This window comes from Meleagris gallopavo, chromosome 7 (genome assembly GCF_000146605.3).
Source record: "Meleagris gallopavo isolate NT-WF06-2002-E0010 breed Aviagen turkey brand Nicholas breeding stock chromosome 7, Turkey_5.1, whole genome shotgun sequence".
Lineage (NCBI taxonomy): Eukaryota > Metazoa > Chordata > Aves > Galliformes > Phasianidae > Meleagris > Meleagris gallopavo.
The window spans coordinates 7,176,465-7,203,457 of NC_015017.2; the positions used below are offsets into that span (position 1 = coordinate 7,176,465).

General features: G+C 43.3%; 2 protein-coding genes across 6 annotated transcripts in view; one reads left to right on the plus strand and one right to left on the minus strand.

Annotated features, from left to right (window-relative positions):
* The window catches only part of C7H2orf88 (chromosome 7 C2orf88 homolog), a 28,262-nt gene extending 19,248 nt beyond the window's left edge, over window positions 1–9,014 (plus strand). For 2 of the 5 annotated variants that reach the window (XM_019616956.2, XM_010713369.3), the window contains exons 6-8: window positions 2,183–2,251; window positions 2,822–2,898; window positions 6,489–9,014. In XM_019616956.2, the coding sequence (XP_019472501.1) occupies window positions 6,636–6,899 (264 nt within the window). In that variant the 5' untranslated portion in view covers window positions 2,183–2,251; window positions 2,822–2,898; window positions 6,489–6,635 and the 3' untranslated portion in view covers window positions 6,900–9,014. The other 3 variants (XR_004160278.1, XM_010713370.3, XM_019616957.2) reach the window with 3 other exon arrangements.
* A 4-nt stretch (window positions 9,015–9,018) lies between these two features.
* HIBCH (3-hydroxyisobutyryl-CoA hydrolase) overlaps window positions 9,019–26,993 on the minus strand; it is a 37,117-nt gene continuing 19,142 nt past the window's right edge. Inside the window, exons 7-13 of the mRNA XM_031554139.1 lie at window positions 24,064–24,209; window positions 22,973–23,059; window positions 21,257–21,315; window positions 20,752–20,833; window positions 16,030–16,149; window positions 15,374–15,407; window positions 9,019–11,263 (exon numbers count right to left, since the gene is read on the minus strand). Of these exons, the coding sequence (XP_031409999.1) occupies window positions 11,148–11,263; window positions 15,374–15,407; window positions 16,030–16,149; window positions 20,752–20,833; window positions 21,257–21,315; window positions 22,973–23,059; window positions 24,064–24,209 (644 nt within the window). The 3' untranslated portion in view covers window positions 9,019–11,147. The remainder of the gene's footprint in view (window positions 11,264–15,373; window positions 15,408–16,029; window positions 16,150–20,751; window positions 20,834–21,256; window positions 21,316–22,972; window positions 23,060–24,063; window positions 24,210–26,993) is intronic.

Here is a 26,993-nt window from a genome sequence, read left to right on the forward strand (position 1 = left end):
CCGCAGGTACCTGACGGCGGTCCCCGCCTCGGGTTCCCCGGGCCTTGCCCTTCCTGCAGGGCTCTCGGCGAGTGCCCCACGCGTGTCCTGCTGGGGTCTCCACCGGCTCTGGGGCGGCAGCCTGACGCGTGTGGGGTTTTGCCGATGCTCGCGGTGCTCTGGGCTTTGCCGAGAGGGGATTCGAACATGCGTTTCTTTGCACACTGCTCGAGGAAACAGCTCTACACCCGTGCTGAAAACATAACATCCATTTACTACGTCGTGTCTCCGTTCGCCCCTTTGAGCATCATTTGGGATTTGGGTCTGGGTTCTTGAGGAGTTGAAGATCTCCGCAGCCATCGGCTACTCCTTCCCCTGAAGGAGGCGCTCCTCTGTGACTCCGACAGTTGGGTTCCCGCAGCTTTGGCCAGGCTTCCTGCAGACGGGGCTCCTGAGGAGCTCAGCAGCATCAGGTTCTTCCTACCTTTTCTTCTATCGTTGCTTGGGCAAGCAGCGACATTAAGTGAGCCTGTAAGAAGCTTTCAACGTCTTCCTCACCTCACCTTCAGGCCGTCTCCCAGCTGAACCCAACCCGCTGCTGTGCTAAGGCAAAGGAGCCTTTGAGGACAGAGCTACCATGCACGCAGCATTCAATATCTCCAACGAGGCTTTTCCTGGATGAAACCTAACCTTTTGGCTGCCGAGAGCTGCACTTGCTGCCTGACTGTCGTTTTCTGAATTACTGCTGTTTTGACCAAAAGGTTCCTTCCTTTGCCTCTGCTCGCTCCATCAGCCATCCTCTTACTGAAAAGCCGTTTAGGATAAGCTGGTGGTCACGCCTGGCTCTCAAAAGGGAGATAGGAAGGAAAGCGCTCCCCCGGCCTGCGCTGCCGCCCCATTCAGCTGCAGACCAGCTTAGACGCCTGCTGGAGTTAATCAGTTCCAGCCACAGTAGGGGGGAAGGCTTTGAAATTCCAGCGTGTACCATAAGGGAGATAAGGAGAAAACTTTCACTGACATGTTAATCCTGCTCAGCAGCGGCTTGTCTCCAGCATCCAGCCCTTCCCAACCTGCAGCGCTTATCTCCTCCAGCAGCAAGCACCGCGAGGGAGGAGGGCAGAATATACATGAGCATCACATCTTGTGCCTCAGAGCATGAGGTCCTGCCTTGCTGGGCAGAGGGAAGGCAGGCTGGTTGTGCTCTGTCTCACTGCTGGATCTCATGGAGGGCCTGAACTTTGCTGCCATGAGATGCAGTATGGAGATCTGGCTGCCCAGGTGCTGCCGGTTTGCATCCTGGGTGAACATTGCTCAGCTCAACCGTGGTCTGAGCAGCGTGTTCTGCTGTGCTCCTACCTGAGTTTGGGAAAAGACACTCAGCTGGAAACAGAGGGGAATTTGGTTCCCTTTGTATGTAATGTTCCAGTCTCTTTAGGAGGAGTGAAAGAATCACGTGCCGTTTTTTGGAAGGTTGAGAACTTCTGCTAAGTGTAGCTGTGCATCCAGCTGGTATGCGTAAGCAGTTGCTGGATATCTCTGCAGGTGTGTGCTTTTGGGTAGTACTAGAGGTCCTATTGCTTATTTTTATTATTGATAACAGGGAGAACTTGTGTTGAACGCTTCCCAGCATTTCTATCCCTATTCTGCACCATTTATAATAAACATTAAACTTCCCTTTTTTCCCATCAGCACAGAAAACTGTGTAGCTGCTATGTCTGAACAGTCCAAGGAAGCAAGAGATTCCCGCTGGACTTAGTTACACCGGGGTACTACGGTGCCCTGCTGAAATCACTGTGATGATTTGACCACTGTCCCTCTGTGCCCAGTGATAGAGGCCTGGCTCCCTGCAGAAACCTGGAGAGGGGGAAGAGAGAAAAGGGCTCTAAGCTCAGCAGCAGGCAGGGCACTGGCTGCCTGGCACAGCGCTCGTCCCACACCCTGCCCAACCTGTCCTTGGGGACGGGAGCCACCCACCCGCAGTGGCCCTGGGGTTGGGAGCCGGGCATAAATTCTTGCAGCCTGCCATTCAGCCTGATGTCTGAAGTGCTGCGTCATCCTTCTGCCTTTGAGAAAGTCAAACGCTGTGGGTGAACAGGCGAGCATAGTTCCGCAGGGCCAGCACTGAGGGATTCGTTTAACTCTGTGGTAATACAGAACTTTGACTTGGTAAGAGCAGTGTTTTATGTCTGGCTTCTTTTTGCAGAGTCCCAGTCGTGAAGCGATCTGTGCTGTGGACGAGGGGGATGATTTGTTCAGAGCAGACAGGTCCCTGGTAAGTAGCACACAGAGCTTCCTTCCTCACGGGTGCTGGAGAAGGACCTACGAGCCTCCCTGTTACAGGGCGTCACGTGGGGACGTTGGGAAGTGAGGAGCCCAGTTCTCTGGCAGCAGAAATCACCCACTGTGCTCCACTGGGTGCAGCTACGCAGAGCTGTTTCCAAAAGTAGGACTTGTTTTTAATCAGCTGACTGATAAAACAGCATTGGAGAGGGTGATTCCTTGCAGTGTAGCACTGCTCTTCAGGGAGATATTTCAGTGGTCTAACCAAGGGAAACCATGTACACGGGAGCTGGGACTTATTTGCCTGTGGCAGCTTGAGCTGCTGCAAGCCACAAAAACTTCCTTTTATGCCTCCCTTCATTGTATGAAGGGAGGCTAACAAAACTCTTAGTGGTGGATGGCTTATGCTTATCCTTTTGTGATTATTTCTGAGTGAAGATTTTAATACTGGAACATTTTTATCAAAATAAGACCGTGTATGTGCTATTAACATTTTTCCATTGTTCTTGTGGTATGGTAGGAAACGGTAGGCATCTTTCTAACATTGCTTTCTTTCCTTCAGTGATTAGAAATGAGCTCGGTTTGGCAGGAAGCACTGAGGAAGACTGGCAGAGAGGCAGCGTGGTCCTTGCATGCGAGGTGAGTTCAACTGCACAGCACGGCTCCCGCAGGACTTTCCTTCTTTGTATTACTGCAGTGTGTGAGCGTGTAGGAACTAATGGGAAACCACACCTGAACTTGTACTTGAAATTCCAGGGCTGTGCTCTCAAGGCCCTTTTTAAAACAACGCATGGCATTTGCAGTATTGAAGTTAAATATGAGGTATTTAAGACCTTACTGATCAGAGCTTGACTGAAATTTAGCAGAACCAGCAACCTGTTGGTTTAGTTTGTCTGAAAAACAAACTAGCATTTCACTTATTGTAAAACTGATCCTTAAGAAGAGAATCTTTGTTAAGATTTGCAGCAGTGCTGCTTTAACTCCCGGATGACAGTACAGCAGAGCAGGTTGCAGCACACTAACTTCTGCCTCGAGCTAAGCACAAGAGCTTCTCAGGTGAGCAGCTGTATCCACAGAGGTTTTGGCCTGAGCCTGGAACCATCCCTGCAGTGCTTTCTGAAACACAGCCAGCCACAGGCAAGAGCTTGGGTGCTGAAACAGACTCTAGTCAGCCAGCTTTGCCTTGTGCAGCTACTGAGTGCAACATTGTGCCAGCAGTAACGTGAACTCACCTCTACCAAAGATGTGTGCTTTGTGAGACAGCCAGAGGCGTTAAAATCCCTATCAGAACAATGGTGGAGATGAGGTAGGCAGAGAGGATTTAAACAGTGCTTTATCCTACGTGTGCAAGCAGTGGCTGTCAGAAAAATGGGAAATCAGTCAGGAGATGGAGGACAACTTCATTTACAAGCGTTTATGTGCCAACAATTATTAACTAGAGTAGAGCAGACAAACAATAAAACCTACTGCGCTGACTTAGAAAGTACTGCACCCCATGAATAATGAAACGAGCAACAGTCCACGATTGAAACCACGGTCAATAACTTTGCTTTTAAGCCTAACTAGTAATCAATAGGAAACAATTTCATTGTCTTGCATGTCTTGCTATACAGCTGTTTTCTAGCCTGCTCCTTCCTCCATGTCAGACAGTCACACCCATATCTGAGTTAGCCCAAATGAAAGGTGGAGGTAAGAAGGTGGGAAGTCCTCGAGGAGAAGATCCTGGCCTACAGAATCCCTCCATATCTGCTTTAGGAGATGCTTGTCCTTATACTCTCATTTCCTCCATCTAACTCATTTGCTGGAGTCGCTCAAAAAGAGGAAAGGAAATCTCCAGCTATAGGGCCGACACATCTTAATACCAGGATAAAGTACAAGAACTGGTTGATATTTAACAGACCTTCTCTAAAGAGCACCAAAAAAAGGATTATATAGAAAAGGATTGGGTTATAACCGTAGATAATTCAGATAGTCATTAGATAAAATGTGAGAGATGAAAGTGACAAAAATATGCTAATATATCACCTATGGCATAGAGTATTTGGACAGCGCTCAAACTATGGCGAGGGGAAGCTGAGTTTTAAATTTATAGTATTTATAGTTCTGGCCAAGTCTAGGGGTGTCATGAGATCTAATCTGAAACTTCTGACTGTCACCAGCAGAGTATCATGAGAAGGGATTAGGCAGGGTATCTGTGCACCATGGGAGAAGCCTGTGTATTCCTTGGTCTGGTTAAAGGTTGCAACTCAGGGATCAGCAGTGCTGTCTAGTGATTCCTTACCATGTGAGATGCTCTGAGCTATGTAGAGCTTGAGAACTGCAAGTGCAAATTACTTCATTTATATTTTATTAATGATAAATATTGAAATTAGAAATGTACGAGACAAAACTATTTAGAAGATTTGAATTATTCAGAGTCTGAATGGCTTTCAGACATCTCCTTGGCCTCTGGTCTGTAAGCACGTTCTGTCAGCATTATAAGTTGCATTGGTGCACGTGGCTGAAAGACACGGGTATGAATCTCTTGGATTTTCATAAACCTCCTCAGGGATATATATTCAGTTTCTTTTGCACTTAAGATAATCCTTTCTTTTACCCATTTAATAACAAGTTCTTAAAATATAAACCTCAACGATAGTTAAACTATCTTCTGTGTTGGGTCAAACTAGTAATGCTTGAGGCAGGGTCTATGTTACAGGTCTGATGGCCATATCGCTTAGTCTTAAAACACACTGGTACCTGCTGCATCATGTCGTTACTGTCAAAATAAACACTGCACTGATTTAAGTGATTTACAGATGTTTCTTTAAAGTGCTGAGATGTTCTGAGAACAAGCAAAAGGTGTGAAAATGTTTTGTGGCTTCGGAAGTCCCACAGGTCTGACTTGACTCCAGGAGCACCAACCACCACTGCAGTGCTTGGGGCTGCCAGTTTCACAGCTGCTTCCAAAAGCTGCCTTCTAGAGGTAGGGGCCTTCTCACGAGTGTCCTCTCCTGTAGGAGGACAGAAGCTTGTCACCATGAGCCTGACTCGCACATGCCAGCTGCTGGGCTGGGGCTGGGGCAGTGCTGTCCTACCTGTGGGCCTTGAGCAGAGAAGGCTCCATTTCTCGAGGTAGTCAAGGTTGGATGGGGCCCTGGGTGAGCATCCTGATCTGATGAGTGGCAGCCCTGCCCACGGCAGAGGGTTGGAACTAGATGATCTTTGAGGCTTCTTCCAACCTAAGCCATTCTGTGGTCACCTGCCTGCAAATGGGATTTCCTCTCTCAGTATTTGCCTGGCATCAGGTTACTGGATTGGAGCCCCTGTTTCCCTCAGTACATAAAGGAAATAAACAAAGCTTAATATCTTTGCCATAATTATGTTTTCAAAGGCTATTTACAAAAAAATGTTTAACTTTGGCTGACCTCAGTATGACGTCATTGGGTGAAACCGTAGGGAACAGTTGGTTTCTGTGCAGCACAGTCTTTATTTTGGCTGGCAGTCTACTAACTCTGGGGAATGGTAAGCTCATGCCAAGCGACGTCAGGCAAATTGTACAGTTCTGCTGTGCCCCTCTAGAGGAAAGAGCCTGAGAAACTGCTCTGTAGGTTAGTAACAAAGCTGCATGTAGTGGAATGTGGGGCTCAGCAGTTCAGATTCTCAATCAGTTCGACTGAAGGACCCGCTCAGGTGTGGGGAAAAAGGCAGAGTTTTCTGCTGGCACGTTCTGGTGAAGCAGACCTGGAGGTCATGTCAGCGTGTGCTTCGTACAGCGCTTGTTCTGGCAAGGTGAGCAGATCTGGCATTTATGTAACTCGAGTCCTTTCAGGTGGTGGTTACCTGCTGCTTTTGTCTGTGTGAGGCTCTTCTTTGTTTTACTTTCTTAGCAGCAGCAGCAGTCGCTGCAGTTAAATGGTATTTGTGTACAGACTGAGGAAAGCAGCACTATCTCATCTGTTTGGAAGAAACAGATGTTATTCCCAAGACCTGTATGGTTATATTGCAGACAGACTGTTATAGATGGCTTACAGCTCATGCCACACTCTGGGAACTGCATTCCAGGGAAGCTTGAATTCGAGTTGGACTCTGCCTGGTGACTGTAGTACTGATAAAACACGTTTTAGATGCTCCGTGCACAGATGTATTGGAGTTGGTTTTACAGCTTCTGCAACCACTTTAGCTCCTCTTTGAGCTCACTGAAAATGGTGAACTATTTACTGCATTTCTGTGAAACACTGTTTTGACAGATTTATCCAGAAGTAAAGAAGCACTGGTGGAGACAGTGCAACCCCTGGCAAGAAGGAGCAACGCTGTGCAACTAAGGAAGGAGCCACTTCCAGGTTATGAAAACATGCTGTTGAACTGAATTTTGCAGCTGGGTTTTCAAATGTACCATGGGATGCATCAAATCCAAAGATGCCTTTGCGGGATCAAACGCTATCCGTGTGGAAGGGAGCAGGGAAGGTGACGAAGGGTGCACCGGGGAGAAATCGTCGCTGATAGCAGGGATGGTGGATGAGAAAGGTCCGTCGAGCGCCATAGTGCTGGACTACGCACACCGCCTCTCCCATGAGATTCTCGATCAGGCAGTGAAGCAGTGGGCAGTGACAGAGAGCAAATACAGCGACATCCCTTTCATTGAGAGCGATGTGCCCTGAGCCTGGTCTGGCTTCAGCGAGCGTCTGTCTGCCAGCAGGTCGTGTTTGGTGCTGGTGCAAGTTGAGTAAAGTCAGCTGTGACCGAGCAGAGTGCTCCTCTGGGTGTGTTTGCAAGGAGAGGCTGGAAAAAATTGCCTTTTAATCTATATTGCTAAGAAACCCTGTGGAATACAGTAGAACCTATTAATCACGTGTTGTTCGTTATCAGCCATATGATGAGTGTTGTCTGTCTTTGTACGTGTTGAGTGATCAGAAAGTAGTGTTAAAAAAGAAAACGGGAAGAATGCAACTGCCTTGCAACTGCAGGAGCACTGCCGCAGGGGCCCCCGAGATGCTTAAGAACGAAGCATGGATTATATTTATGTACTGCATAAAAAATATATGGCCTGTTTGTAGGTGACGAGAATGGTACGCCTGGCAAACTTGTCTGTGTTCTGCTGAAGCGAAAGCAGGACCTCTATGTAGCAAAGGCAGCTGCTGTTGTAACCTTCACTTTGATTCTCTGACCCGAGCAGGCCCACAAACCACAAAACGACGAAGGCGGTGAGAAGCGTTTTATAAAACCAAATAGTATTCAGGGAACCATATGGATTATGATCCTATTCAACTTCCACTCTTAACAGAACCGATGAGAAACATTACGATATTGATAAATAGTGCATTGTAATTAAGTTAACAGATGCTCTGGCTTCTGCGAATGCATGAAGGCTATTCTCTAAAATCTTGCAGTAAGAGTTTAATCACATCTAATTGCTGCGTTCAGGCCAAAGCTGTTTGCTTTGTATTTTTTTTACTTTTTTTTTGGTCAGGGGGCTGTATTGATTTCATGGGACTACAGCTGCACTGCGCTGAGCTTTCAATCCAGCATCACACCCTCAGAACTGCTGGCCTTTGCCTTGCTTCTGCTCCCGTAGGCTGAGCACATCCCCACGGGTAGAGCCACGTGCACTGAGGCACAGCTGAGCTGTGGGAGCCTCAGGCCTGAGCAGAACATAGGGCTGTGAGCGAGCCTTGGGCCCCAGGCTAGCGGCTGCTGCACTCATCAGCAGTGCTGCAGAACTCACAGCCCCACTCTTCTCTGGGGCCTTGGGCCTGACCTCTATTGCTCTGCTCTCTGGGGTTGGGAGGAGGAAACAAACTGATCTCCTACCGCTCCACTGCCATCTTAGGCAAAGTGAATGCCTCGTAGGAAGCTTGTGTTGTTTCAGCACCCATTTGCTCCTTCTTCTGTTAAGGCCAACGTATCAGCCATGTCATTTTTTCCTGCATCCAAGTGCTTCCAATTTCATGTTTTCATTTTGCAGAAGGAAACTGCTTTCCATACTGGCAAACACTGTTACTATTTTTAAAAGGCACACACAGTCCTCGTGACTGATACAAGTACGATTCTGAAGCAGCGGTAAGCAGCAGAAGGAGGACCATTGCAGTGTTTCAGCTTACTCTCAGATGTGAATTGAGAGAGAGCTCAGCTGTTTTGCAAACTTTCTGACAAACAGCATCACTTGAAATTCAGCTGGTGGGAAGTGTATCCAGAAGGAATGATCAGAAGTACTTCTTGGTAGCTCAGCACACGACTGCTGCTGACTCGCACTGGCCAGGCTGGGCCCGGCCACTGGGCTGTGCACATGCCATAGGTGGCAGTGACTGGAAAGGCCGTGCTGCTGTGCCAACAGGCCTAATGCTAAATGGGTAATAATAAAGGTTTCTTCACCTCAATGGAATTCCATCTGTCTGCTTACCTTTAGATGAAACTATTCTGCAGTCTTCAAAAGCCACTCTTAGTGCAAAGTTGCCACCAATTCTTCGATTTAGTACAATAAAGGCACTCTGGCAGGGGACTGGTGTGCTCTGACATACACACGTCCTTCTGTTTGGAGTTCAGTGTCTGTGTGCTTTGTGTTTTCTCTGTGGAACACACGCAGGGTCTGAGTGGGTTGTGTGTGACTGACAACATCCTAGGAATGCTTTGGAGCACACTAACTGCAGCACAACTTTGTACCACTGACCTTTCTGTAGTACAATACATCCGTACTCTCAAATAAAACATACTACATTATATTTTTACAAGATTTTTTGTGGAAAATATTTTCTTGTGAACCAAATAAAATGAAAATGGCCATCTGCTTATACGACTTTTATTTGGTAAAAAGGCACAAGTTGGAGAGGGTCTCATTACTGTGAGCTCCAGATGATTCACGTCAAGTTCGGAAGCACACAGATGTGCACATCACTGTTTCCTGGTTCAGCAGCAGCTAAAATACTGCAGGTCCCTCTCAGGCACAGAAGGGACAATCTCTACACCACGGGGATCACTGTGTTATTCCATGAATGCAGCAGCTGACAGTTGTAGTGTTTGTACAGGAATAGAGGCATGGACCAGTTCTTTTTAAAATACAGTAGTTGTTTAAGAATCTAGAATTTTAAAAGAAGAGGAAGGTCTGTATTTCTTACGGCACAGGTAAGTGAGAAATTTGAGTCGTATTTTTAGAAGCTATCCCAAAGGTGTTAACAAAGCCTCTCAGCTACTTTTAATAATAAACCCAGGGTCTCTCTTGTAAATATGTACAGAGCAATGTTACATGGCAGCTGACATGTTCCTAATTTTACTTTCCAGATTCTAGTGACAATGCAAAGAGCCATTTTTCTTTATTGTGCTCACCTTTAATTCTCTGAAAGACACTCTAGTTCACCTTGATGCTTGAATTTCCTGAACTTTGTTTCCAGGCAACAGCATTAGGAAGGAAAGAGCTCTTAGCCAGCACTGACCAGTGCTGCTGGTAACAGAAGCTGCCAAATGCTGGGAGCTCTGTAACCATTCCATGGCTCTGATTTTAGTCCCAGTGCTGATAACTGATGGTATTGAGCAAGACTGATTTTTCCTTAATGTCAGTGGTTCCTCTTCCCAAATTGTGCATTTGTAACCTGTCTCTAACTGTGGAAACAAGTCAGAAGAGGTACCGATGTACAATTTGCTTGAGTATATAAAAGCGTGCAGCCTTCATACTGAACAAAGATCTGTAGCTGTGCTTTGCATGCACAATAGAAAAATAAGTCTTGTCCCCTCTCTACAGTATGTTAGTAGTATCAAGGGGCTCTGGTTGTATCACAGAACTTTAAACACTGTTACTGACAGAATTCAGTGACCTTTAATGAACATTGAGTGTTTTTTTGATGAATGTTTAAATGTTGGTCCCCACAGACACACCTGTGAAGATTTGTTGTGTTAAAGAACTTCAGGGTCTGTGTGGCAGGAGGCATTCTGTTTGCCACTATTCTCTATCACCAGTGCATCCTGCTGCATTCCTCCTACCTGTCCCAAGTTTCCCACCCAGCAGTCAGGGACGGCTCCAGCTCAGGACGCTGCTGGGCACAAGGAGAAATGAAGCCAGCCGGCATGGTGCAGCCACGCTGCAGCCACGTGAGCATCAGGGCCACTGCCTTTGGAATTGCTGGACCACCAGCAGCCAACGTGCTCCTTTGCAGGCAGAGGAGGCTGGAGACAGTGACTTCTTTGCCACTGGGAGAGCAGGAAAAGCTCCAACAATGCTCGAAATCGTGAGAAGCTCATTATGCAATTCAATCAATGGCGTTTTTACAAAATAGATTTTACCAGCGGAAAGAAAAGTGCTCGGGGCTCTGACGCTATTATGACATTTGAAACATCGTCTGCATCACGTGGCAATGCTGAACACAGACCAAATGTTAAATCAATAGAATAATTCCTTGCTCTCAGACTAATAATCATACGTCAGTCTGACCTTTGATTTAAAAGACTACTTAACGCCATGAAATTAGCATGTCTGGCATTTGTAGCTCCGACTGTTTTAATGCTTTAAGTATATCTTAATTTCATTGCACAGAGAAGAATCAGAGGCCCAATCTTGCTTCAACAGCCCAGCAACAGAGCCAGGAACACCATGGGTTCCTCAGCTCCTGCTCTGCAGCCCATCCCTGAGCCGCACTGTCTCCCCGCAAGATTCCCCTCAATGGCTGAGGCCCAAAGCTGAACATTAATCATTGTCTAACAGCAGTCAGAATAACTATTTGCCTTCAAGTCATTTTTCCCCTTATTAACCAGAGATGTAATCATGTTGTCGTTACAGCTACATAACAAAAGAGAATGGTACTGAAAGTGAAAAATAGTTACAAGTCAGGCTGGCTAAGAGCTTCGTCATACTTCATCACGCTGTTCTTAGTTTTTATAGCATAAAATGAAGCAGATGTGTAAGATGTCAGTAGATATGATCTCTACAACTTGAGGTCGTTGTTTCCCAGAGGCTTGAAACAATTGTCCACGAATTCATCGCTGACTTCTTCCAGAGCAGCAGGCTTCCAGCGGGGGGACTGGTCCTTGTCAATCAGCACTGTGGAGTGGGGAGAGAAACACAACAGTTACGTTCTGTAACTGAGATGAGTTCTGGTTGCACCCAGATCTACAGAGATACACCAGAGAGAAAAGTCAGCGTGCTTCACAAAAGACAGAGCAGTTGGAATGCACCCTCCTACTCTACTGAGTTGTCACCCGTGCAGAGAGGGAGCTGAGGGCTGCCAGCCACAAGGAGTGCTGGACCACCCCAGAAGAACTGCTCCAATAGTGTTAGGATTTCCAGTGCCAAACTGGACTCTGTAGAGAACAGAAGATTCCTGTGGCTAATTTAAATGCACCAGATAAACTGATCATTGAAATAATCAATGAGAAAGTAGCACAGCACAGAATCATTGTGGGAAATTCAGGAGTATTGTGAATACTGACAGTGCTGCAGAGCTGTATAGATCCAACTGTGAGGATTTGTACAACTGTGTATATATATAGTTTGCGCTGTATGCTGGGAAATGCACCGCTGAAAATGAAAATCATCAATGAACGATCTGCATGGGAAAGTGCAATGAGGTACACGATTCTCAAAGTGCATTCCTTGTGTCACAGCTGCAGAAGGCATGGCATCAAGACTGCTCTGCAGAAGAAACATTTCTCCCTCTATTGAGCACCACTCAGAGAACACCCAGAAAGTAAGTCTCATTCAAAGGACAACTTGCAGTAATTGCTGAGGCTGAGGACACTGCAACTTTTCCTCTTACAGCTTTCAAAGAAAGGAGGAGCTGTGAATGAAGCATTGACCCCATTCTTCCTCAAGTTCAGGACTGAGGGCTCTTTGGATGCAAATAAGCACTGAGTAGAAGTTCATTACATAGCTGTAGTAGAAGTGATGTGGGTAATTCTTCAAAAGCAGTGTGCTTTTATTTTATAATTAATTTACTTTCTTACTGAAAAGTTATGATTCTACAAACTTTTTTACACTTTTTCACACTTCTTTCCTTTTCACGTGTGGTGATGTGAAGCCATTGATTGGTCTGGGTCAAAACCATCCCAAATCACTTATGTTTATTGCACTGGAATAGCACTTATTATTTTCTTCAATTCACAATCACAGACTGGCGGAAATCATCTGTCCCCTACAAAAGACAGCACTGACTGGAGATGCTTTACATTAGAGAGCAATAGGGGAAAAGTCCATTGCACACTGCTACAGCTTCAGATCTGAGACACCACAGTCACTGCTGGTAATTCTCACTGGCACGGCAGCACTGTGCAGTCAGACAGAATGATCTGTTTGGGTCAGCAGCCAGGCTGACAGCTGGTCACACTGAATGATCCTAATGCTACCTCCTATGAGATGTTTCACCTTTCTTAAATTCCAGTACTTATTATCTAACAGTGTTATGAATGCTCTCCTTTACTGCAATAACTTCTCTATATTTTGTTCTTCTCCAGCTTGAGATTTCTGCACGAGAATGGAACAGGAATTCTGGGGACTTCTGAGGTAGGTGGAGGGAAGCTCGTTAAGATAAAAGTAACACAGTGCTATGGTTATGGATTTGCTCCTGTGTTCCTTAAGGAAAAAGAAAAAAGGTAGGAATGAGTTTGCAAGACTTTGTGTTCGACTGCTTATGTTCACTCAGCACAGTCAAAACACTGGTATTTCTAAGCACCTGAGATTCTATGAGCTGCTATGAAAACTGTCTGCCTGCTCCCTCCTACGGGGGTGAGGCTGGCAGCTGCCAGCACTGCAGGGCAGAAGCAGCACCCCGCTGCTGCGTGCAGAAATACCATCTCTGCAAGATCAGCACTGTATAAAGGCCTTCACAGTTTCACCTAGAGTGCACAAATAGGAGGGTAACTTCAGACATTTTGGTCCTCCCAGACTGCTGAGGCTGTAGTCACCTGGATGTGTTCAAGGTATTGACTCCAAAAGTGCCTGCCCTTCTGACGAAGAAAGACCTCCGGGTCCTTGGCAGTCACCCAGAGCTGTGCATTCCTTAATTTATGTACTGTTCTGTACATTGAAGGGAACTACAGATCCCTGAAGTGTTCAAAGACCACATTTACTGGTATGTGGGAAGATCCCATGCCCTACGGATGAAGCATGATCCACGTATTAAATGCTTTAAGGTTTTGGCTTTTCTTCAGTAGCACGAACAACAAGAAACATAAATGAAGAGATGGTTTGCAGCAGGTTCTCAGCCCGTCTGAAAGGAAATTGGGCAAAAAGAGAAATACAATTCTGACCTCAGATCAGAGTAGGTTTAAAAACCTTTGTGTCAGCTTTTACTACATATGCTAGGGAAGTATTTTGTTTAAAAACGTGGCTTGAAGTAGGTAAAAGCTGTCATTAAAACATGACCTATAGCCACAGTTACTGAAAGACCCTCTTCAAAAACTAAAATCTGATGATTATATTTTAAGTCCACTTTGTGGGTAGATCCTTCTGTGGGGGTCAACAGTTGGCTATGAAGTGCTTGGAATTCAAAGAACAAACACATGCGTTCATTTTCACTCAATCTGCTTGATCCTGTGAAGTGCACAGCGAAGTCACTTGCAAATCAAAGATGGGGTGCTTGGCACCTTGTTGGATAATGATTTTTATGAGATCAGACCTAGCTGCAATAATGACAGTCAGATTCTCCTTGACTCTTAAACCAAGAGAAAGATCTTACTAAAAAAGCAACAAATGTAAGACAAATCTGAGAACATATATACAACGAGTTCAGAAGTGCTTCAAGTGCTTATTCTCAGCCATCCGGTCAGCGCAGCTGAATCTGTTCTCCTTCCCCATTTCTGACACAATTATGCCTTTGCTTCATCATCCCACGTCAGAAGGAAAGGTACCCAACCACTGCTCCTGCAGCTGCTTTCTTTACAGCCCCATGTGGGATTTACAGTCTGCATGGTGAGAAGCAATCTCCTTTTGTCCTCTGCCTGTCCCCAGATGGTTTAATGGCACTGTGAGTTACAAATCAGGAGTTGATTTGGTGTTCACCCAACTCCCAGCCTTTGAGGTTTGTGTCTTCCAAAATTGCTTCATTTCAGCAGCTGTGAAAACCTATATGGTGATTCAGAATATATTGTAGGAATATTCTCTCCTAAAGATATCATTATCCCCATTACCACACAATGAAAAGTACATACTTCTCAACGTGTGATAAAATCCTAAAAGGAGTGCCTGTTAATGAGTGCTAAGGACTAATTAATAAAAGAAGCTTGTCCTGTGTCGTGCAAAACTTTGAATCTCTCATCCCTAGGCTGTCTTTAATACAGCGTTACTGACATGAAATACTCAAACTAACCTTTGCTATGCAAGTAGATTTTAAAGACAAATATGAAGAGTGAGGAGGAGGTGACAGTACATACTTGAGTGCATAACTGTGTGAAAACTAAAAGCCAGGTTCCCACCTCTTATTCCCAAAGCGTTATACAAATGTCTTGTACTGTAAGCTCCTTGGAGAAGAAAATGCTTTTGTTTTGTTTCATCTTGTGCTGAATAGTACATAAATAATTCCTGCAGTTTCTAATAGATGTGACATTGGGTTTGACAAACTGCGCATTGAATCAGCAGCAGAATCAAGGGCATCTGTCCCCTGAATGAACCTGCTGAACTGCTGCTCTGCTCTTACTGCTATCTATCTTGAACACTGCTGTAAAATGCTGAATTATTTAACAGACGTAGTTTTATTGCAGTGAGACACCTTCACTGAGAGGAATTTTTGACACGGCCAAAAGCAATCTCTGTTGTAACTGCATTCTATGCAAATACTTGTTACTGACTTTCAGTCTTCGTTTCTTAAACCACAGTAGTGTAGCAGCACTACCACTTGGCACAGAAGGGACCAGCTTAGCAATCACTAGTCTTGGCATTAAATATGCTTAAGAACTTTCCCAATGCCCTCCTGAAACCTTCTCACAGTGCTGTGTTAATCGGTGGATACAACCCTTAAGGACAGTGAGATCACAGAGGAAACGTAGTTGTTAGTTTGTACCAAGTGAAACCTTTTGACCAAGAAAAGCCAAAATAAAGCAAGCTGGCAAGTGTTCTCGGGCTGTTGCTGCATACGCTTCTATCTCCAGAGGTTAACACAACAGTGAGGTGGTAGAATATTTAGTTTGGGTAACTAAAGGTGCAGGTATGTGCACTTACCTGCTCGAACCCCTTCATAGAAGTCATGGCCTCTCTGAAAGACAAAGGACCAAGCTGTAACAGAATAAACTACTGATCCCCTCTTTCCTTTTCCCACTTCTGTCTGTCATGTGAGTTCTCAGGATTCAGTTAATTTCTACTTGTGCAATTATTTCCTACTCATGCTTTCTTCATTAAAAAGTTACATAATCTGCTTAAACACAGCCAGAACTCCTAACATCCATCTCTTATTGAGCAAGCAGCTTTCATGCACTGCAGGACGAAGGGATCTTCAGAGAGAAGCTCACCTTCAGCAATGCTGTATGTATTCTGCACACTTAGAACACCTTGCAGTTAAAGGAATCCTGGAAATATCCAGTTCTTTCTGATGAAGAGAAAACATTTAAATCGCTAAGGATGCTATACTGGTCATGGAGCAACAATACCATTATCAGGAAGCAGCTGGTGAAGATACCAGCAGGCACTCAAATGTAACAGAATTGGATACACCACATTCTCACATACATCTGATTCATTTAATAACATGCATAAAAATGTTATTTTAAAGTAACTTGCTGGAAATAAATGGGAGCCCTTGGTGTAAGCTATGTAAAACTTGTTTCTGACAGATCTGCCCCAACCCTGGCTGCAGAGCCAGCTCTCTGCTTCCTGCTTACCATGCACGCCTGGCTCAGTCTGTACTCCATTGTGAACACGTCTTGTAAACTCATGGAAGCACCTTCTCTGAGTTGTCTGAGAGCCAGCTTTAGGGATGTAGGCGACATCTTATTCATAGTCTGGGGAAGACATGAACAATTATTTCCATACTCTTCAACTTAGATGCATTTGAAAATCCTTCTTTTGCATTTCGAACTTTGTAGGATGGCACTCTTGCCTGAGCTCTCCTCTACAGGCTGCGCAGTCCTCCTGCTCCCTGCCACCATGCTGTCATCCTCAGTGAATTGACCTGCACAGTCTTTACACCAAGGTCTCTGGGAAGCAGGCCAGCACCTCTGGGAGGCCGAGAACTCTTCCCATCGCTTCTGATCCAACTACTGCCAGCTACAGGATCTAGCGCAGTTTGAAAGACGTTTCCTAACGTCTATCTTTTTAGAAGTGGAGGCGACTGCTACAAGCAATTGTATTCTTTTTTGGAGAATATATTTATATACATACAGTCTGAATAGCTCTTAGATGTTACTGATGCTGTAGCTGATATTACTGTGGTGTAACATATAAGCTGTTTGATAGAATAGCAAGGTAATACCATCAAGGTTAGCCACGAACTTATGTATTTGTTTTATGACTATCTGCAGTATAACAAGAAGAAAATCTTGGGGAGAGGGGAAATGACACAAAAGATATCAAACCAAGGTGCATGTCTGTCTTCTACAGGCTTCTTGTATGGGATCAGCAGACAGTGCAGTAATTCAGCCCTACCCTGCTCTGCTGACAGAAAGCCTGGAGTTCTTCCTTCTTCTGACAGAGCTACAGGCTATAAATATTACACAACAGGCAGGATCCGTCTAAAGCATACAAACAAATGCTGTAAATCTGGCTCTCATGACTATCCTTCAATTAACAGCGTGCCAGTAAACAGTGAAAGAGGTGGGGAGAAGGACAAAAACCTGGTTAATAAAACAGTACTTAGCTTCAAAGCCTTCAGGTCTGTTGAGGAAAGAAGCTACATTTTATGGTTGCTGATCTTCAGCTTATTAATCTAAACGTGCCTCCTTCTCCTGCAAGCCCAACTAAAACCTCTTTATTATTCACAGTATAAAAGACATTTCCAGTTAATTACGACATTTTTACCACTCTACTGAGAAGTGGCAGATGGAAGACTTGCCTCTTAACATTATTTTCATTGCAGACATTAGACTCCTTACCCACAGACTGGAATGGCAGCTTTCCAGTCATCAACATCAACATTTTTTCTGGCTCTCAATTACTCTTCATCCGTCTCCAGACACCAGCTGATACAGCAGTGACCCATTTAGCCCAGTTAAGCTGGAAAACATGTGATTGCTGTACGAGCAGGGCGCTGTGGAATTGAGACTTAAAAGCATTGGTTCTATTGTTCTCCTTGATGCTGATGTTGACCATTTTTGAGGGAGAAAATAGTTAAGAAAGAACCAATCCTGGTGAAGCTAACAAGTAGCATCCTTTCAGCAGATAAAGAACCCAGCTATGCCTGTTTAATTACGTCATGATAGAGGTCTCAGATGTGTAGCAATTCCTAACAGGACTCCTTTCTTCCCTTAATGCATGCCTGCTGGCTTTACCCTTGAACTGCGTCTTTTCTCCTTTGCTTGGTTTCAAGCTGTATCAGAATGTGTTTGCTCAGACCAAGCCAAGTGGTGTGCATAAGGCAACACATTGCTTCTGTAGATGAAATGAGGGGGAAAAAACTGAAAAGGGGAAGATTAACTTAACTAGTCATGTGCACACAGCACTGCCTATCTCAGCATATCAATGAGGCTGGAGGTGGAGGAGACACTGCTACAAATCAAACTGAAGGAAGAGGAAGAAGGGAAGAAAATGGGTAGGTGGTAATGCAGAAAAATGAGTCAGTGTGTATCTATAAATAAATCCTCTGTACAAAGAGGAGGAGGGGACTGGTGCTTGGGAACAGACCTGAAAAGGAGACAGGATAGGCTGGCGTGGGAGAGGGAGTACAAAAATGCAAAGGAGTTGTCATAGAAGTATCTGACATCTATGCATCTCTGTATCAGCATCTCTGAGACCATCTTGATTTCAGTGTTAACGAACCTGAAAGCTACAAAGCTGAATTTACAACATATCTGAGTTCCAATAAGATACTAGCAAATTAAGATGACCAAATTGGCTCTGACTCAGTGGAGTGCCTTACAAGAAAAAACAGCTGGAACATCTTTGTCTCCGAGGCCATCACAGTTTCTGACCTGAACCTGAGCTATTGAGGGTCCCTGGGGAAGGCTTGTTGTAAGTTAAAAGAAACAGAAACCCCAGAGGTCCAATGTATCACCTGTCTTGCAATAGGTGAATACATTTATCACTCACTTCCTGAAATACCAAAGCGTTCCTTGGTCTGTGCTGAACAGTGACTCTGGATAAGCTCTGACAAAAGGAGCTCTAGCCAAAGCATTGCTGGAAAGCTACACAGGGACAGATATATCACTTACTGGTCTGTAACAGTGCAAATGCTTCTTTTCTTGAATTCGCTGCTACTAGGAAACCAGCCAGCTTCATCCCTACCATCTATCTCACCCACCTACTGCACACTCATTTAGAGTTTCGGGGATTGGTGTCTACATCCCTGCAAGCCAGCTGCTGTCAGCATGGTGTCTGTTCCTTCTTACAGTCTCTGCAGTGTTCTGCGTGCTGCCCTGGAAGTCCTTCGCTAACAATGAAGGTGATCAGTAGCTGCACTGACCTGCCCCCCGAAAAGCTCTATAAAAGCATCGTGTGAAGAGGAACTCAAATGTGATGCTTTGCAGATTTTGATCCCACTTAGCACTTCTGGTCGGATGAAGTCAGTACTTCACTGTGACTGGCTTAACAACTTTACATGCTCCTTATTTGTGCAGTCTATTTTAGTATCAGACAGGTGGGAGCCCACCAAGCAGGCACATCTGGAAATAAAAAACAACAGTATTGTAGTGTGGACAGAAGAGGATAGCAAGGATGGCACAGCTCACAGCGTACATGAATTACAGCAGATGCAGAAATTCCACTTTATGAATGCTCAAAAGTATCCCTATGTCCAAGGTGTGGATGTGCCAGTGAGTAACTCCAAACTAAGCTTTCAGTTGTGGCCTATTCAATAAGCTGGCTAATGCATATCAAAAGAAATAGCAGGAAAAAAGAAACAAAATAAACATTCCTATTTCTGAATCATTCCCGGTCTCTGCATTTAACAGCAGAACGCTGCTGTTCCTGCACCTGGACACCAAAGAGAAACACATCAGAGCACATCCACAAGGATAAGGTAAGTATTTAATTCTACAAACAATTTCTTGCTTAGTACAGAAGATGTTAGAAATTTGTCTGAAGTTAACATACGTGTTTACACTGCCAAACCTTGTCCCTACCAGAAAGTATTTTTTCTCAGCTTTCTGAGTGGACAGAAGCAATTTATGTTAACAAAATCTGATGTCTTATATGGAGCAAATACTGCTGTTCAGAGAACTGTTCAGGAGTGACAGCCATTCATTTATTAATCGTATAATAGAAAAAGTCTGCAATAGGGTCCTAAGAAATAAAACTAAGTATGCAACAATATATCCAAAAATATGTTTGATAGTTAACAGAATATGAATACAAGTGTTAAATAGCTTCCTCTTTCATCCTATTTTGCTTCTGTAATCCGCACCATAAGGGTGCAAAGTAATAGCCGTGCTGCCTGGCACAAAGATAATTCCAAAATTCCCTTCTCACAAATGTCTGAGAGTTCCAACAGCAAGATATTAATCTTTAATGAAGAACAGAAATGTATGTGTTACTTTGAGTAATTCTAGAACACACTGCTGCTCCGGGACCATCCTGAAAGGAGTGGGGACAGGATGCCTAATTCTAACAATACTGCATCACAGAATTATACTCCTGTCCAAATGAAAGCCTGTAGATGATGGATATGTTTTGTTTTACTACGAATCAGGGCTCTGTAAGACATAATGATACTGTAAGAAGTAATGACAGTTTAAACAAAGCTTTTCCTGAGAAATGCTTGTGTTCTGTCCCACTGTAAGTAGTATTTGAACAGCCTGACGACAGACTTTCACAAAGCACCTACATCCAGGTACGTAACAGGAGAAAGAGAAAACACAGAGATTACATGTAAGCTGCTTCTTGCTTTTGAGGCTTGCAGGAAGCTTGCACTAATACCGTGTATTTTGTGACTGACGACTATAGTCAAGGGGCATTAAAGAAGATTAAAAACAACAACACCACCACCAACAAACCTTAGATGATAAATGGCGTGCTATTTGCCCAGATGAGATATCTGAAATGGAAGTAAATGAAGAACACTGTGCCGGCACTGTTTTATTCCAACCCCTGGCAATAAAATGAGAAGCTATAAAAGGAACCTTTGTTACCATCATCCCCCGATCGTGGGAAAAAAGGGAAAAGGGCATTTGTTTTTCACTAGATTGCACTTCTGTACAACACACAATGGCATTTACAGTTTGTCATTTCACATACGAATATTCCTGTCAGAGGAAAAGACAGGAAATCCCACATAACCAACCGCACACGAGAACTTGAGGATCACAGTCAGTGTCTTGCTGGTTATGGTTACGGAGTGTTGGTTTCTTTTGTTCATTTTTGCATTACTAAGGCAGCTATAGACTGACTGCTCTGCAGCAGGAAAGCACAGAACCAGCTTAAACCTCTAACAAAAATAACAGAGAAGGCATTACCTCTAACTGCTTCATGGCAAAAGGAGAACCATCTTGCTTTAACTTTTGAACAATTTCTTCCATGCTATTTGCTGAAAAAATACTAAAAGAAGAAGAAAAATTATTAATAAGTTATCTGTCTCACTGCTTCAGCCCTCCTCCCTCCTATGAAATGCTAGGAACAGAGAAATGAGAAACAGAAACGACCTTCTACCAGTGAACATGAATGTACCGTGTAACATTTCCCTTCCAACTGAAAAATTACTCCCACAAAACTCCATCCACCTTCAAAACAAAACATCTATTTTAATATGCTATGTTGTTTAAAAGAATGGTGTATGACTCAGGCTACTATGTTCAAGTATTTAATATGCTGAAGACTGAAATATTTAATGAGCTTCACACAAGGCACACCAAAAGCAAATCTTTACATGGCATCTCTTTCACCTTATCTGGAGAACACTGTTTCTGGATCTATCTTCATGCTTCCTACCCAAAAGAACAAAAGAGAAGATTTTTTGGATACCTGTTAATCTTCTCCATATGTTCATCAAGGACAAACTCCTTTTCTTGGTCAATTTTGGTCTATTTAAAAAGCAAATACATATTTGACTTGGTTATCAGTTGTCTGAAAAGCCCACCAGTAGTGAAAAACGTCAGAAATATGGAAAGATAAATGAACATGTAATGTTTGTAAGCTGTTTTTAATGAATGTGTTTTACAATATGCATACTGATCTTCCTGCTTCATGTTGTGAGTGTTAGAGGTGTCATCTCACTGCAGGGCTGGTTCTGAGCTGTGACATACACGCATTTGACTGCATGGTCATCTTGTACACGGGTAATCATGGTTATCCTATTGATACGTTTCTATCAAATAGACCAAGACATGTTGATAAGTCTCCTCAAAAAACAGGGAATACTGAAGACAGGAAAAAGAGATGTCTGGTTTCCCAGACAGACACGTATGTATTTACACATAGAAAAGAGCAAAGCAGGAAAAATGCACGTATGGTTCTTCTCTCAAGCACTAAATGTCATCTTGTAAAGCAGCACACTGCAATGCAGAATCACTCCTCTTTCAGGGCTTTCAATTTAGCAAAATATTCGGTGCCACTATGGAAATGAGCTTATCTACATTACTTTTCTATTTAATCTTTAGTTATGAACGTAGCAATTCCGAAAGAGAAACAGGAGGAGCAGGCACTGCTCATTTTAAATCCAATCAACTGGGCAGCAAGACAGGATGACTGATGAAAGGGAAACCCAGCGAGACTCCAGAAGTTCCCTTCCTTTTGAAATAAGCAGCCACTGGATAAACCCATTCATTGTCATGCCCACGGTTCCATGACACTAATACAAATACCAATTACATGTTAGCAATCTACTTCAATTTGCCTCCAAAAATGATGGGTTTGTCCACTGGGAAAACAGCACATTTTTCTCCCTGAAAATGTTGCTTTAAAGATCTCAAATGCTTTCAAGAGGACAGATCAGCACTCTGCTAATAAATATCCTCCAAATAAGTGCTGTACTCATTTAGACTTTTACTTATTTCAAGGTTACACACATATAAAATATTTGAAGAATTAATGGGACAACTTAAGCCCTTAAGTTCAGGCTTCAAACCCTGTCTGCAGATGGTCTGTATCACAGGAATGCTAAAATTCACATCAAAGGCATAAAGGTAGCACAATTCTTCAGGCCAACAAAGAGAAAACATCCACTTCCAAGCAAGCAGCCTAGCATTTCATATCTGGCTCTGTGACTCCTGCAGCCTCTGGAGAACAACCGTGGTTCTTCCCATTATGTTTGTATTTGTCTCATTTGAGGATAACTCCCCAGCCTGTGCTTGCCATCACGTTTTGCTACTGGCTATGTATTTTACCTTCTGCAAGGTAAAATAGCAAATGCCAAAAATCAGATAACAGAAAAAATAAGCAGCAATGTTTTTTCTGCATCATCATGCTACCAGCTGAGAACCCACATATACACACTGAAAGAGAAAGCTTGCTGACCACAGTAGGAATTTCCAGGATACAAAATGAATAAAAAGTGAAAAGAAAAGGCAGACATTTTCTGTGGGTGTTTGTGCTGTAAAGTATTATTTCATAGAGTACAAGGAGTTCAGAAACCTATTATCTTGTCACCACAGAACAAATAATCAGGAGCATAAAAAAGAATTTGTACTTACATACACTTAAGTAGCATTTCTACTTGATTTCAGTAACTAATTGGATTACCTGATTGTGGTAAGAGCTCAGCAAGTCTGCAATATTTTCTTTTGAAGGAGATTTCAATGCTATCAGGTCTTTCTCTAAGTCAGGTAGCTATGGAAAATAAGAATTAAGAGTAAGTAAAATAGAATGTACTTTCTGAATTACTACTGCTATGACAATAGTACAATATAGTATAAATACACGTGTGTATTACATATACATCTGTAACTATGCAGCTATTACAAAAAATTAAAATAAATAGTAATAATAATAATTTAAAAAGCACACAATCTTTTTGCCAAGTCTTAAAGAAGTACCAAGTGAGCTGGAGTTCACTTTTCAGAAGTGCTGATCCTAGGTTTAGGTATGTCTGCAGTGATTAGCAAAAAGCTCTGCTCCTGATGCTGCAGCTGGGGCAGGTAAAGCCATCCTGAGAACAGGAAGCCTGGCAACCACATAGTGCTCCAAGTGGTATCTGCCAGCCTGCGTACCTAGCCAGCTCCAACGGTGCAGCCACACTGACAGTCATTGGTCTTTTCTTGGCAAAAGAGAACCAGATGTCTTTTCTCCTACACTTATAACCACTTGAAGTACAGGAACATGATGACCGACTTTATCAAATATGCTGATTTTTACGTTTTCTTACAGCCACTATAAGAAACAGGATGTTATTAAGGAGACTGATAAGGAACACATTAATTGGCCGTTATCTAAATTAGAGACTCTGCAGTTGTGTAAATAACCTCTTATTTCAGATACCATTGTCTAGATTGCGTCCAGAAAGCAAACGACGGATGTGATAGAGATAGTAAGACAAGATGAAGGCATATGGTACCACTTTTGAAGTGACAAAGTTATGCCCAGTAAATCATGCCCTTAAACAGCAGAATCGTGATGACAGCGGCATTTGCTCCCTCTTCAAGCAAAGCTGTCACAAGCCAGCAAGCACTGCAGTGACACCTGAGAGTACCTTCCAGTTCCATTCACAGAGCAGGGCCAGCTACAGTGACTGTACCTCTGCACAAGTTGCTAAGTGCATACCGGTGTGCTGAGCCACTCCAACTTGTCACGGCGGTGCCAGGCTGAGCCCTGCTGAGCTCCAGTTGGCAGCTTACCTTTTCTGATTCCACGAAATGCGTGGCGATGCCGGCTTTTAGCACATCTCTTCCTTTCAGCCTGAATCCTGTCAGTGCGAGGAGATAGCCGATCTTTCCTGAAAGCCTTGGCAAGAAATAACCTCCACCTACATCAGGGAAAAGGCCTGTAATAAAACAGAACAAAACAAAAAAGAAAATGAGGGGAGAAGAACTTGTCCCAGACGTGCACCTAACTCAGCACGCATTTCTGCTTGTCTCACTTCCACCTCTAACTTGGGCACAGCTCTCCTGTCACGATTTCTCTCTGACTTGGTTGCAAATTTCTCTATCATCTAAACCCTTCCCAAAAGCAAACTCTTGAACACCTTCCAAACTGCATCATTTCTACTGGCACATAACTTACAGATGTGCCAGACAACTGTCTTCATTCTATTTGCAGCTCTTCTAAAATACTCACTGTCTCGTTGGCAGCCTTTCAGAGCCCTAAGCTGTATTACCTCTATTTCATCACCTACGTTCTTTCTCGCTTATAGTCACTTTATGAATAGGCTACTCTGCATCGTCCTTCCTCAGTTTGAGACATGTTGATGCAAAGACCGTCATTTCATTTCATATTTCTACTCATCTGTCTCCTCTTGGATTCCCTACTATTGCAAAAAAACTCCTTCATTTCAAAATGAAAATTCTCTCACAAATCCATTGCAAAGAAAAACGTCAGTTACATCATTCTCCCTATCCATCAGGGCTGTAACAATCTTTTCTTCTTTGCTGCCATTAAAATACCCATGCTTTAGCATCAGTGCTGAAGCATCATTCTCCCTGTGGTCCCATGAATTTCCTTAAGGTTTCAGAGGAAAACCCATCTTCATGATTTATACGCGGGAAAGTTAATTCTAAATAATTTGATTGATTGAAGTCACTTTAGAGGTGAATGAAACTAAACTAAATGAAGATCTCTTTAATTAGAGCAGTATGGACAAGCAGGGTTAGTTAAGAGTGCAGCTAATCCACTTAAACCTGCTTAAGAGCAGTCCACGAGAGCCTCTGCTGTACCCCATGCAAGGATCCCATCTTCCTTTCCTCTTCAAATTCTTCCTTTCCTCTTTATTCCTCTTGTCCCTGTAGTATTTCCCTTAATTCTCTCAATACTGCTTCCCAGATCTTTGTGCTAGCTATTGGGATCCTCACATCCCTATTTGAAAAGAAAACAAATGTGCACTGGGCAGGCCAGGCCAGAGGCCCATGTCTGTAACACCGACCTGCAACTTGAGCTCTGACGCCTCACCTTTTCTTGGAGTTTTGTTTGTAAATGAGTTGCAGAAAGTTATAGAATGGTTAGATATCCAAGAACATGCTAGTACTCCAGCAGCCCATTTCTGACTATATACTTTCATCTCTTGTTCTTCCCACCAGGGAAGGTTTGTCCACACCCCCCCACATTTAATCTGCATTCCAACATTATCTCTATCAATCAGCAGGAAATGCCTACCATCTAGAACTTTTATTCTTATTTCCAAAATGGCATATAAATGTCACTTTTTATTTACGGTGGTGTGTGTAAGTAGCTGTGAAAATGTAGCAGCTCAATGAGCACTGTTTTCATTTCACCAGAAAGGTACAATGTCTTCTGAAAGTGAACGTACAAACAATTCCACTAATACAGTCCCTCAGCAGCCAGACATTTTAAACATACACCACAAAGATCAAAACAGCTAAGCCCTTAAATCCAAACAGATTTCAGTGGTCTTACTTTAATTGATCCTAAAAGGGTTTTAATTACTTTCCCTCGTAAGCAAGATCTAAGCTTTTACTTTATGCATCTTCACAGTCTGTTTTTGCTTAAATAAGTCCTTGAATACACAGAAAATGTATGTAAAGTAGATCACCTTTGTTAGCATAAGACTACGTGCGTATTTACCTTTGAAGAAGAAAATGAAGGTGTCTTTATTATTAGAATAATTTTATATGCAAAAGAACTGCACTGTTAGTCTTTCTTAAGCAATCTTTGTAAACTTTGCAGCTAAGCAGGGAAGTGGGAATTAGACACAGAGAAAGAATTAATAAGTGTCCAGAAGGCAGACGGTAATACATTCTATGTGGATACTCTGATGCTACCAGTATTGCCTTCAAGGGGAACATGAATGATCTCACATGAAGGTTCACTGTGATCTGACTTTTCTTGAAGCCTATCGCTCTGTTTACATAGCTCAGGGACATAAAATTTTCTATCACACATCTCAAAGTTGACTAAGCTTTTGTAGGGTCAAACATCAGAAAATAGAAGTTATAGGATGCTACTTAAAAGGAACAACCTAACTGTGTTATCTTGTACATAATCTGTACACAACTATAATGGACCTCACAGTGATAGTCCACGAGAAAAAAGAGAATGTCAACATTTGTTTCATTAACAGTGCAGATCAGGTGGTTTGTCTCATGCTGAGCCCCAATTATAATAAGGTTTAACTCATTTGCACTGGGATCTTCTGACTTTATCTGCTTTCACGTTATAGCAAATCCTTAGTTCCTCACATCTACTTCTATTTTTAACAAATTGCATCCTGATAGTTTTTGTCAAGCTAGACATTTAGAGCCTGTTTCAAGAACCTCAGTGACCAACAAAATTGAGACAAGTTCTTATCGATTTAAAAGAAAAAATACTTTCAAAATGTGGTCATTTCCAGCTCCTTTATAAAATACTTACAATACAGCCGTTAGTTTCAGTCAACTGCATCTCATCCTAATTACATGAGGGGTATAACTTGAAACTTTGCAGCTAAGCAGGGAGGTGGGAATTAGACACAGAGAAAGAATTAACAAGTGTCCAGAAGACAGACAGTAATACATTCTATGTGGATGTATATGTCTGATGCTACCAGTATTGCCTTCAAGGGGAACATGAATGATCTCACATGAAGGTGATCTCACATTGATGTATGATAACCTGT